The sequence below is a fragment of the Aristolochia californica genome, unplaced genomic scaffold (genome assembly GCF_029961685.1).
Source record: "Aristolochia californica isolate CCGP_79_NKW_82.1479 unplaced genomic scaffold, dmAriCali1.0.hap1 SCAF_2, whole genome shotgun sequence".
Lineage (NCBI taxonomy): Eukaryota > Viridiplantae > Streptophyta > Magnoliopsida > Piperales > Aristolochiaceae > Aristolochia > Aristolochia californica.
This window is the reverse complement of record NW_027181881.1, coordinates 3,058,537-3,071,224: the sequence shown is the minus strand read 5'-3', so window position 1 is coordinate 3,071,224 and position 12,688 is coordinate 3,058,537. Positions and strand designations below refer to the sequence as shown.

Genomic DNA, 12,688 nt, shown 5'->3' with positions numbered 1-12,688 from the left:
GTATTGATGCTGTAAACTCCTGCTCAAATATGTGTTTTTTTCTGACCGACAGCTAATGCTAATGAAGATAGGTTCCCAGCAGCCTCAGTTTTGGCCCCATTTGTTTTCTTAGGTTGTTGAAGCTTCACAAATATGCCATCGAGTGTCTTGAGATAAATGGACCCTCCGAGGGCTCTATCAGTTTACAGTTGGTTAGACTTGTGAACGGAAAATTTGCCGCGTTCAGACTAAAGAAGCAGATGGAAGAATGGCTTGAGGGTAACCTATTTTATTCTAACTTCTTGAGTTTTGGTTTTAGGTGATTTTAACCGATTCTTCATTTACCATTTATACAATGAAAGGATACCTAGTTTCATACCCAGTTTAAACAATTAGAAGGAGAAATTGCAAGGGACTTGTAACTGTTTTTGTAAAAGATTTTGTAATAGTATTTTACTGATTTGATTTACGCATTAGAGTCACATTATTCTGAACTTCTTTAAAGGTCAGACCTAGACAAGGATGGAGTTTGATTTAGTTGGGGGTTCAATCAATGAATTCAATCCATACACCATCAATTATCAAATAAAAAAGTAAATTTTTTTTCCCAGCTGAACTTGAATCAACTAGGTTGGACCATAGAATCTTTGAATATTGTATTGTTCTTATGTCTTATTTTCCGAATATGATCTATTAGCTGTTGTTATTCTGTATATTAGATACTGACCCATAAATTTCATAAAACTGGTTAAAATATTTATTTAAATTTTTTAATTCAAAAAATTTTGAGTTACTGAACATGATGACAAAAGGAAGAAGAGGAGAGGAAGCCTGCCCTACCTTCCTCCTCCTATTGTTTTTTTTTTTATTATTATATATATAATTATTATAACAAAATATTTTAAAATAAATACATACTATATTAAATGTTACCTCAAATGTCCATCAAACTTAATTTACAAGGTCAACTACAAGTCTAGGCACAAATCCCACCCGATTAGATCAAAACCAACTACTTCACTGATGACCAGTTCAATTTTAATCAAATTTGGTAGAAACTCGCTTCTTCCCCCATCCCTCCCTTCGACAACAAGTTGAAGAGAACAAATTAACCGGGTTAAACCAACAAACCCAACTTGTTCGATGTCAGGTTTTTCCGAGCCCTACAAAATTCTGATCCAAAAATAAAAGGCTGGATCCATTTTGACCTAACACTGGAATTTAGTTATACAAAGAAACATATCATGCCGATCCAGCAATAAAAGAAATAAAATTCATCGCCATTTACAATTAAATTATGACATTCATGAACCAGGCCCCCCCATGCGAATATACCATATTAAGCACTGTTTGTTTATTCCATAATTATGACACCGAAAAGTCTATTGCCTCCGCGAGAGCAATTCTGCCGTCAAACCCATACAGGACAACACCGTTCCGCTTCACTTGTACCATAGAACATGTGAAAACACGAATATACTCTTGGAAAGCTGGAGGATTCAACAATTTGTAAAATCCTTGAAATGTGTTTGATCTACTCGGAATAAATATCCACGCACGTTGAAACAAAAACATCCATGATGATCAAACAAAAGACGCTTTGCCTAAAACAACAATCAAAATATCTAACATGTTATCAATGTAATTTTAGTTGTAACGGAACATTCTTACATCTGATTTTGTTATTTTCTCTTTGTTGGCTTCATGTGAAGGCATCTAAAGGGATTAAAAACCTACTATAGACATAGCTTAATATACAACTCTAAGGGGAGAGAAAAAAGGACAAAAAAAAACTGTCACATACATCTTATAATTATCATCTTTGGATTTGCTCTGACAATGGCAAGCTATTGGCGGACGAAACTGCTGTCCTTCCATTTGCTACACTACCATCAACTGGCACAGGCAAACCCCACTTACCTTCAGATTCCGGAGGCTCTATCACTTTGACAGACCCATCACATAAACCAACTGCAAATTGATTTGGCTCCTGTGGATGTGCTGCTACGACAAGGGGGTATACTTGCTGCCCACTGCATACAAAGATTTCAAGTTTCACAGTGAAATTTTGTTTCTAAAACTAGAACTCACAGTTATACTTGTCTATGTAACACCAAGTGGACAGGGATACTCCAAAATAAACTACAAATGTAACCTGAAGTAATGGGTCCGAACCACAGAGAACAAGCAGAGCAATCCTCAATGAAGCAAATTGGCATCATTCTATATAACAAACTAAGAAGTTACCTGTTCATTGTGGCAGGAGACGAATAAGCTGACGGGGCAATGCGACATCTAAGTTTCAAGCTATCGGCATCAAACACACCAATGTTACCATCACAGAAAACAGCGTATACCAGCTGGTTATTGCACGAATACACAGCATGTGATAAAGGTGCAGATAAAACATCCTGTGGTATCCACTGCAAAAGAAGGAATGGATGAGATGTTTGTCAAAAGTGCTCATAGTAACATATGCTTAAAAATCATGAATTATACCTGACAAATGCGTTCCATTTTTGAGATATCATATATTGCTATCTGTGTTTCATGGAACACCAACAGGCGTATTTGATCAGAATGGAACTGAACCCGTGTATCACCTCCTGCTGCCTTTCCATCAGGTATCTGAATTGGGATCGACCCCCTCTTTTCCCAAGTATCAGTGTTCCACACACACAGCTGCAGAATTTAACTGTTAGAATCATAGTAAAAACTTAAATTCATTTACAAAGCCAATCTAGCCACTCAGAAGTATGATTTAACTACAATAACCACTCAAAAGAAAAAATATTTTCCTTGAAAAATAAACACAAAGGATCATACAAAAGTGCAAAAATAAGAAAGAATCAAAATGAAAAAAAATTTATATAAAAATGAAAGCACTAGCTAAATGCCTAGCTATTACGTGTCTGTCTAAAATATATCAACCATTTAAATGATAATTTATCCTGTTAACAGGGTAAATTTGAGAATGATGAGCCAAAGACAGAAAAGCATAGAAATCTAAACCTTCTCATATCTCCAGCTTGATACCAAGTAATGAAATTGCATTCAATATGACATCCTACTTTGAAGGTTCTAGGTTAGAAATTGCTTCCTTGGACCAGGATGTGGATTCTTTGGATTGGGCCTTAGGCCACATTGGTTGGGTTCAAATCTTCAGACTTCAAAATAGTTACAAAGAAAAAAACATATATGATCCCTAGACATAATGTTCTAAATATAGCAGTCCATGACTAGAAGATCCACTTCAACCTAAATTTTGATTTTCCCCAGGACAATTTAAAACAGGAAAATCGTATCTACATTGCTGAGGCCTGCTAACTGACACTGGAACCTCAGAAGGAAACTCAACCTTAATTTGCTTCCCCCATTCAAAAGACCATCTTCATTCATTCCAACAGTCATGACCATTTTAAAACCAGGTCTAATACACATCCAAACCATTTTCAGAGTAAGAGAAGAAAATTACAGGCTTTGTAAACAATTTAAAAATGTGAGATTCTGTGTGCATAGAAGAGCATCACTTTTCATGGCGTGATATCTTATTTTACCCTTTTATTTGCCAAGATACTACATATTCATGTATGGTGACATGATCGTTGACAAATCATCACTTACACTTTTTGTCATGAATCAAATTGCCAACTGTCAATGTTCCACTGCCAAATCGCATAAAGAAGAAAGCTTGCTGGGTTGGATCAGCCGGTTCCAGCTGGACTAACTGACCCCACTGGGATTTCCATCTTCAAGTTAACCAGACTTGTTATGTCACCCGATTTAGAGTACAATTCCCAGCCAAACTGAACCAGGTTTCTAAACATTGGTCAAAGAGAAGACTTAAGAATGACTTCTTTGTTCCTGAAGATCATTAACTTTTTGTTCAGCAATGGGATATGGCAAGTATTCCTCCTAAGAAGCCATTATCACTAGATGCTTGTCAAAAATAAAATTTTGCTTATAGGTATACAAAGGAGAACGAGACAGCCCACCCCCAATTGCTCTCAGTAGTTATGGGCTCTGGAACATATCCTGGTTCTTTATCATATTTGGGGCGACAACACATCGGCCTACTTGCTCCCTCCATATTACTCTTGCAATACGATACATCATAAGACAGTGGCCTGGCCCACTAAAGGATGAAGGGCATCAATCCTAATGCCAGATCACCCCAGTTGGCAGACCCACCTTCATGGGTAGGTCATGGTAAGTACAGGAAGTTGACAAGTTTACCTTTTCTTTATGTATTTTTGTCATAGTTTTTTTTGGGTGCACAACCATCTTTCTGAAGGCAACCACCAAACATACTCTTTCTTTCTTGTGAATTTATAAAAAGAAAAACAAAGAAAAAAGAAACAGAAACAACAAAAAAATGAGTAGGTAAAATGCATAAGAAAAAGACTTCAATTTGCTCTATGAGTGGAGATAGAAAAAGGATTAGGTACACCAGCTTCTCTCTCTCTCTCCAACTCTAAGTTTTTACACAATAAATTACATTAAGACCATCACATAAACAATTGAAATACAATGGAATCAATTAACAAAGATACCTGTCTTCCATAACTTTCAACACTTCATGAAAGAAAACAACACTTCATGCAAAGCAATATCACTTGCACAGATTAAGATCCACATGCTGCTTCATTAACGATAAAGAACCAGTCTCAAATGATTTACCTGAGCATCAGCACCAGAAGAAACAAGGATGTTCAGGTTGTTCGCAAATGCCAGACCGGTAATACGCTTCTGATGACCTCTCAATCGTGTTTTTACCTAGAAAAATATTTTAAAAATATATCACCCAAAAATAAGTATTTAAAAAATAAAAATTCGTTTTAAACCCGCTTCATCAAAGTATGTTAAGAAAATTCTAGTTTTGAGGCAAAGAATTACCTCATCCACTCTCACATTGTATATCTGGATTACAGAGTCCTCATTTCCTACTGCAATGATATTATTGTCCTGCGGATGAAATGCTAGGAATGTAGAAGCTGGTGGGGACGGCATGAATGTTGTCATTACCTGCAAGAGCATGCAAATCCATGAATGAGAAACTTTTCTTCACTAAGTAACACTACCCATTGCTTGCAATGCAGAAGCAATGCAGTGATTTAATAGAAGTTTACCTTAAAAGTCATCATATTAAACAATGAGACCTTCCCACCACAGGCAGACATCACGTAGGAGTCATTCTTTGAGAGAGCTATGCATGGAATAGCTTTTTCAGGGTTTGTATCTGAGGCATCATTAGTCATAAGAAGACCACTGTTTGGTTGCCAATGTTGTGGAACAACACTGGCAGTGGCCTTTAACCCCCAACACATTCAGTGATCTCTTTGTCAATAATAAAGAACTACTAAAAATTGTAACCCAACAAAAAGAGGGAAAAAAAAGAACTATTACCTTGCCGCTGGGGTTCTTCTCATTGCGGCTCCATTTCCACAATCTCTGAATTGCATTCGATCCAAGTGCGAGCAAGCCAACTCCAGAATTTGTATAAAGAAGTCTCACAACCTAACACACAGATACGTTATTGAAGCATTTATCAGATTCAATCCACTGAGTGGACATCATAAAAACAAGAATATCTAGAGAAAGAGATAGACCTTGCTGGGAGGATCAGTGTTATCTGGCATGGTAACAACTTGACAATGAGCAGGATCAGTTACTTCAGTCAACTTCCAGGGTTTTGCTTTATCAGCTGTCTCTTCCAAGACTCGTTGCTTCTCTATGCTTCTAGCAGTAGGATCAACCCCATTCTAAAAGAGATATCAAAGAGACTTAAGAAGGTGACAAAGCACTCTTAACTGCAAACTCATGAGGGGTGCATATTTTCACACCTGATGTAGCAGCTGATTAGGCATTTGTAGTAACCATATGTTTTCCCACATCATCAAAGACCACCATGTCAAAAATAAATAAAACCATACCTTTTGACCCTTTTTTTTCTCTTAATATGTTTCCTTTTTTTTCTTCTCCAGCATCCATGACCATCATGAATTCTACCAGCAAGATCACAATTGCAAATAGGTACAGTGACGGAAATGAAATTGGGAGGGGAAAAGGGGAATGGAAGTATTAGAAAACAGTTGAAGGGCAATTTTGTGTTTTTATATTAACTGCAATCTCTAGAGTAGATGTTATATTGTCCTAAATGTTTAGATCTATCACTAGTTCAAGTTTGATGTAATCTGAGTATGTATAGAAGGAGATATAAGGAGTTAATTAAGTGAAGTGTATAAGGGTATAATTATAATTATCATCCTGTAATCCCTAATTGTTATTAAAGAAGATGGGGGTTGTGCTCAAGCCCCGATGAGAGTTCTTTCCAGACTCTCTTCTCTCATCTCTCTCCTCTCTTCTTCCTCTTACTTCTTCTCACTATAATCTTTTAATCTTACCCTTTTTCAGGATGAAAAGAGAAAGGGAGACAAAAATTGAGTCTTTTTCTGACATGACAATTTTCATGATGTGGAATGCCAGATATGGGTGCAGTTACATGACACAATGTGTGTGAAAAATATCAAAATCTGCACACAGTTAATATTTACCCAAATGTAGCAGGCAAGGGCAACAAACTAGCACAATCAAGTGAATAGCACAATGAAATGATTAATAAAGAATAAAATGAACCCCTGTCATTCCTCCAATCACATACAAGAACAGAAGGCCTTGCAGGGGAAGTTCTCTCTAAGCAGTCCACTCTAGTGATAGGCAGAGTCATATTTGCAACCACAGAAGCAGTAGATACCTGAGTAAGAATTTGTGAGAGTGAGCACAATGATAACAACAACAATCTAATCTATTTCTATTTCGAACTATATGAAGGGGGCAGACAAGTCTAAAACTAAGAAGACCCACTTTCCCAGTCACTATGCACTTAAGCTTTGTGTTAACACAGAGAGCAAGACTGTTCAAGAATTACAGACCTTAATAGGACTAGGTTCAACGGGCGTTCGCAATGCTTCAAAGGACCGGCTTTCAATCGCTCGCAGTGATCGAAGCCCATCTGCATTAGCAAGGATCTTGAAACCATTGTCTGCTGTAGTAACAGCAAGAAGGTTCCCTTCTTTGTTGAACCTCAGGCGAGGTAGACTCTGATGCAATAAATACAACGATAATAAATTCCCTCATGAAAGTCGTACTTAAATATAAAATGACAAGAAAAGAGCCTGACCGGGAGTCCACCCTCCGCATCTGCGGTTGCAATAGGATTAACAGTGTCCATATCCCAAAACTTTATCTGGTCATCTTCTCCAGCAGCAAGAAAATGATTTTGTGTCGTATCAAACTGAACAACACCATTTGATTTCTTTCGAAATCCAGCATAGTTCCTCTTTATGGCCCCTTCACTTTCATTCCACTCAACCAAGTAAGACTCCCCATCCTTACTTGTCCCACAAGAAAACAATCTGAGCAATAAAAGGAAAAAAAATTGTAACTGTGATACAAGCATTACAGTTTCTTCTTAATGGTCTGAGATTATTTGCCCAAAGGTTCCCAGGCCCCATATTGTTAAAGGGAACTCAGCAAGTGTCATATTTTGGGTAGACAGAAAATCAGTGCCTCGTTGGATATTTGGCTATATATTTGATGAAATTCCAGACATGATACCTCATAGAGTGTTGAGTATAAGAGTGTTTCTAAAAGCTTATCACATTTAAAAATAATAATAAAACACAATATCACCAAAGATGAGAGATGTTTCCTTGCCACTTACCTACTTCCATCAGCACTGTAAAGCATAGTAGTACACCAGTTCCCAGGAGCATCGTAGTCAACTCTGGAACCCATATTGTCGTATAGCCATGCCTTTATCTTTCCATCAAGTGCAGTTGAAAAAATAAACTGCAAAAAATTAGAGATATAACATTTAAGTTACCTCCAATATTGACAGTTCATAATCATGAGTTTAACATGTTTAAATATCCACTGTTCAATGAAAATTGTGCCTTCGGTCAGATATAGGGCCTCCATTCGAACCTGAATATTCTCCTTATGATGAGGGCAAACTGAATAAACAGGGGCTTCATGACCCTCAAAAGTATAAAGCTTCCGTCCAGTCAAATCCCAGACCTAAACATATCTTTACCAGTTAGAAACATTCCAGAAATCACAGATTGTTGAGGTTCTGAGCAGCGTCCTGTATTTACCTTTATAAGCTTGTCATCTCCACAAGTTACAACACACAATTGCTTGTTTGGGTGAGAGAAAGCTAAATCATTGACTCCGCCACTATGTGCATCAATCTGACAAATAAAATGAACCCTTAGTAGCTACACTACATCACTTCTTGGATGCCAATAAGCAAAAACATGCCAGTCACCTCTAGATGCTGCCGCAGATCATTAAGTCCATGATAAGCATACAAGTGAATTAAGTGCTTTGTAAAAGCAATCCCTGCACAACAAAATGAAATGTATAAACACAGGATCTATCTAAAGAAAAAGTAAGCCAATGACATCAAGAGCTAACATACCCATTAAACTTCCATCAGGACTCCAAGTTACACGACTAATAGATATTAATGTATCTTTAACAAAGGCAGCCTGTCAAATTTAAGTAGCACTAAGATTAAGAGGTAAAAGTCACATAAAAAAATCCAATCATAATAAAATCATCCTAATTATTTCAAGTTTCTCCCTCTTGAAATTTTTGTGGATAATGACCTGAAATGGCAATGAACAAGCCGCCATATCCCATACTTTGAATGGCTTTGATGTCAATCTCTCTCGTAATGCAATTTCCCAAAGTGTAATCTCACCATTGGCAGAACCAACTATTCAGGAACAAATCCAAGTTACCAACAGTAAGCGAAGTTTCAGATCCAGACTACAATATAAAAGAATAAAACTAAAAGGATAATTGCTCCTAGAGTCATTTGAAGTCATGCAAGATGTTGAACTGATACCAAGAAGTAATGTCTGATGAGAAGGATGAAAATCCATGCTTGTTACGGAAGATCCCTGATTGATGGTGCAGGCTGGTGTTCTTGGCAAATCCTCCAGAGACCATGAAGCTTGCGTAGGTGCAGGATACGTGACCTGAATATAAGAAGAGAAAGAAATAGCTAGTGAGTTGCATGTGTGCCAGTAAAAAACAGTAAAGTGAAGCAGCACTGGCGCACCAGTTTCTGGAGAAATGACATGACACAAATATTTCAACATTCTGCACAAAACTGCAAATGCTAAATGGTGTACCTCATCAACAGGTTGTGCAGCAGCAGAACGTAAACGCTTCATTAGCTGCTCCGAATCAGGATTTGGATAATCCATCATACCTAAAGTGTTTGGAGGAGTTCTTGGACGTTTCAATAAAGATACCGCTGAAAAAAAGAATAAGATCAGATAAGATCAATCTCACTGAACAAACGCAATGGTCCTCCACATATAACTATGAAACAATGAATAAAAGTTGACAAGTTCAGCTATCTGTGTTTAGAAACGGTTTTTTTTTCCTTTTAGAGGTAAAAGGATCAATACAAACACAGGTGAACCCACAATGGCAAACCCCCAGCGAGGAACCTGTTACGTTCTTGAGAACTAATACAAGCAATCATCTTGAGAAGTTTTCAGTCCTCAAATCCCCATAGCTCCTATTTCAATGCAAAAAACAATTAAAAAGAAGAAGCTTAATATTGACTGCCCACCATTTCCATAATTATCCACTAACCACGGATGCGTAGGCTGACTGCGAGGAAAACGATAATTTGGTTCCCAAAAAACTGTTCCATACAAAAGATTAAAAAACCTGTGCTCATACACACACATCCTAGCTGTAAACACAAATGCTACCTTGTACATAGCATAACAATCTATCTGGTAGGAAAAGATCAGGAAATCATGAAAAGACTAAAATGAACAAAAAATGAAATTTTACTTTCAGAAAAGAAAAAAAAAACTAATAGACTTATAATCCCCACTGATGGACAGTATAAGAAGATGATCCTTACCAAACTTTTTTGTCCATAGTATTTAACATAATCAGAGCTACTCAAAAAGATAACTACATAAAACCAATAGTTGGCAACCTTGATTTGGAGGAACAGGTATTGAAGATGCAGCAACAACAGCAGACGGAACAGATGAAGAAGCAGCAGCATTTGCCATCCAACCAGCTAGAGCATTAGCATTTGCAGCTGCTGCAGAGGGTGGAAAAGGCTGCATCTAATAGAATTGGATTTTCTAGTTAGAATTTAACTTTAAAAAAAAAAAAAAAGGATAGCAAATATGCATGAGCCAAAAAGAAAAAAAGAAAAGAAGAAGAAGCACGAGATCATACCCCATGAGCACCCAGAGGTGCATATGTGGCAGTCTTGGGGACTGCTGCAAGTGGAACAGTAACAGGTGTAGGTGCACGAGTCCCATTTGAAGGTGTACATGAATGGTCAGTGAACAAGGTCTTTATGTCCGGGTTTGGTCTTGGATTTTTGCAAAGCTGATGCTGCCAGTTCAAACTGCCAGAGAGGAACACAATACAAAACATCTATAAATACCCACACATGTAAAACTAACTTCAGGGAGATAAGTTAAAAATAGTAACCCCATCCGTTTAATAGTTATGAACGGCAAAATTAGAGACAGAGCTCACTGTCCAATTCATATACTCGAGCAAAAATTTACCTTTGATTAATTAAGGTTCTCAATCTTGATGCTTTCAAACTGGGAAATGCCAATTTTTCCCTGAACAGAGGATTTGCTTCTATCAGCTTTTTAAGCTCAATGAGCATTATACTTCGAGCTGATTTTGTGTCACCATACTTGGACAATTGTTCATTTTCCCTACATTCAAGGAAAGGGAAACAAAACAGTCCATATTAATGTCATTCATTCTCTCTAAGACGCACATACAACACAGAGAACCACAGACAACGCATAAAGACGTGAATGGACAAAACTTGAAATCAAAATCATCAAAGAAAGTAATTATGGGGGAGACAGTTCCATGGACGGAAGCTCATATGCCCATTAGGGACTTTCTCCATTTCGCCACTCTAGCATTTGAGATTAATTAAAGAATGAAGGTTATGAATTGTTGGCTTGGGCCTTTCAATGGTCACATGGGGATTTGCTAATGTAAGGTCTTGGGTTCAAGTCTTTCCAGGGGATAAAGGTTTTGCATGTATCTATAATCAACATTCAAAAACAAAAAAGGACATTAAAAAGTAAGGACTAATTGAAGAAAGATGCATATGTAATCAGCAAGACTAATTCAAAAATTCCTGATTTTGTTCTAAAATTATCTTAATAAGATGCAAAGAAGCTTTTCGCCTTTCCTCTTTTGATTTGACTACATATGTTGGTTTTATGAAGGAGCTGACCTATATGGCTATATTAAAAGCTTCATTTTGTTCACTGAATCACCTACATACTTTATTTCAGGAAGCATTAATAAGTTAGATCAAATGCTCTTCAGCTCAACATTACCATAATCATCGCTATTGCAGCAGCCAACAATAAGACACTAGTGAAGAGCAAATAAATTAGAACACAAGTTTAAGCATGACTTAACCATTCCATTTTATTTTAGTAAAAAAGAAGCCACGTGTAAAGAAAAACGATGATTGATGGGATCCTCGTAGCTAGGATAGTGCAATAGATCTTACAGCCATAATGAAAGAAGAGTAATCACAGCAACAGAAACTAAAGAAGCCAAAAACAACCCAATCAACTCAGATCAACAATTCGGACATGTTCTTCAGAGGGAAAGGCATCACAGAGCAAACTGACAATTCGTAACCTTGTCCAACATCAGGACGTACTCCAGTTGCGTCATCTTTCTCAAGTAAATTGGTCGCCAATGACAACTTTTTTTAACACTGTTTTATAACAAAAATAGGCCAAATAGGGAAAATATTAAAGAAAAATATACCTGAAGTTTTCAAGAGTTAGAAGCTGCGTGATTTCTTTATACAGTTCTTCATTAAATGTTGAGAATACTTTCAAGTCTTTCACTAATATCTCCACGGCCTTTGCTCTGTCGTGTCTGAGCATACAACAGAAATGAAAGAACTAACCACAGTACAAACTTGATTTAAAAAAAAAAAAAAAGTCAAGCCAATTGCCCCCAAAATAAATTAGAGAAAGAAAGCCGTGCACACCTATCAAGAGCTTCGAGATACTTCTGTTTTCTGATCTCGAAAAAAATCTTCATAGAGTATCTATTGTCATCCACTTTGGTGAATCCAGACAGGTACTTCTCCACATCGTCCCACTCGCCAGCTTGCGCTCGCTCCTCAAAGTATTTCATGTTAAAAAAAAAACCAGACTCCTGCTCCAGCCTGACGTCCAAAACATTAAAGCACATGAATCCTGTAAAGGAAAATGGAATGAACGGAAAAAATTAACAACACGCAGTTTACTTACCTGTGAACTGACTCCTTGAACTTCTCCTCATCAAGGAATTGCAGGATGAGAAACACTAATTCTCTGCTCAGTGACGACATATTTGCTCCTAAAATAGGAAGACAAACAGAGATCAAGAAGGAACCCAGCACGACCGTTATGAACTAGCAAATTAAAGAAGAAATAAAGCTAAACAAACCAGGAGAGCTGTAGAAATCCAAATGGAACGACGCTTACAACGTGAAAATTGTAGATGAAACCCAAATGTTCAGACTGCAGAGGAAGACTGGAAAATAGTAGAATTTTCTAGGGTTTCAGCATTCATCTTCAACGAGAGCTCTGAAGAGATAACGGAGACAGAG

General features: G+C 37.2%; 1 protein-coding gene across 2 annotated transcripts; it reads right to left on the bottom strand.

Moving 5' to 3' along the window:
• Nucleotides 1-1,598: 1,598 nt before the first annotated feature.
• On the bottom strand, nt 1,599-12,688 carry LOC137955347 (protein TPR1-like). Of its 2 annotated transcripts, none has more exons than XM_068802251.1 (26): nt 12,564-12,688; nt 12,348-12,435; nt 12,083-12,262; nt 11,854-11,967; nt 10,605-10,763; nt 10,264-10,438; nt 10,013-10,148; nt 9,183-9,307; nt 8,894-9,026; nt 8,652-8,761; nt 8,462-8,531; nt 8,309-8,382; nt 8,136-8,231; nt 7,966-8,058; nt 7,703-7,830; nt 7,160-7,394; nt 6,912-7,079; nt 6,641-6,733; nt 5,589-5,741; nt 5,386-5,496; nt 5,109-5,288; nt 4,876-5,004; nt 4,660-4,755; nt 2,479-2,661; nt 2,227-2,402; nt 1,599-2,012 (listed from the first exon to the last, which is right to left on the bottom strand). In XM_068802251.1, the coding sequence occupies exons 2-26, from the start codon at nt 12,425-12,427 to the stop codon at nt 1,796-1,798; spliced, it is 3,414 nt and encodes a 1,137-aa protein (XP_068658352.1). In that variant the 5' UTR covers nt 12,428-12,435; nt 12,564-12,688; the 3' UTR covers nt 1,599-1,795. The 2 variants fall into 2 exon arrangements, with proteins under 2 accessions (XP_068658352.1, XP_068658354.1); XM_068802253.1 differs by having other exon boundaries at nt 10,013-10,142.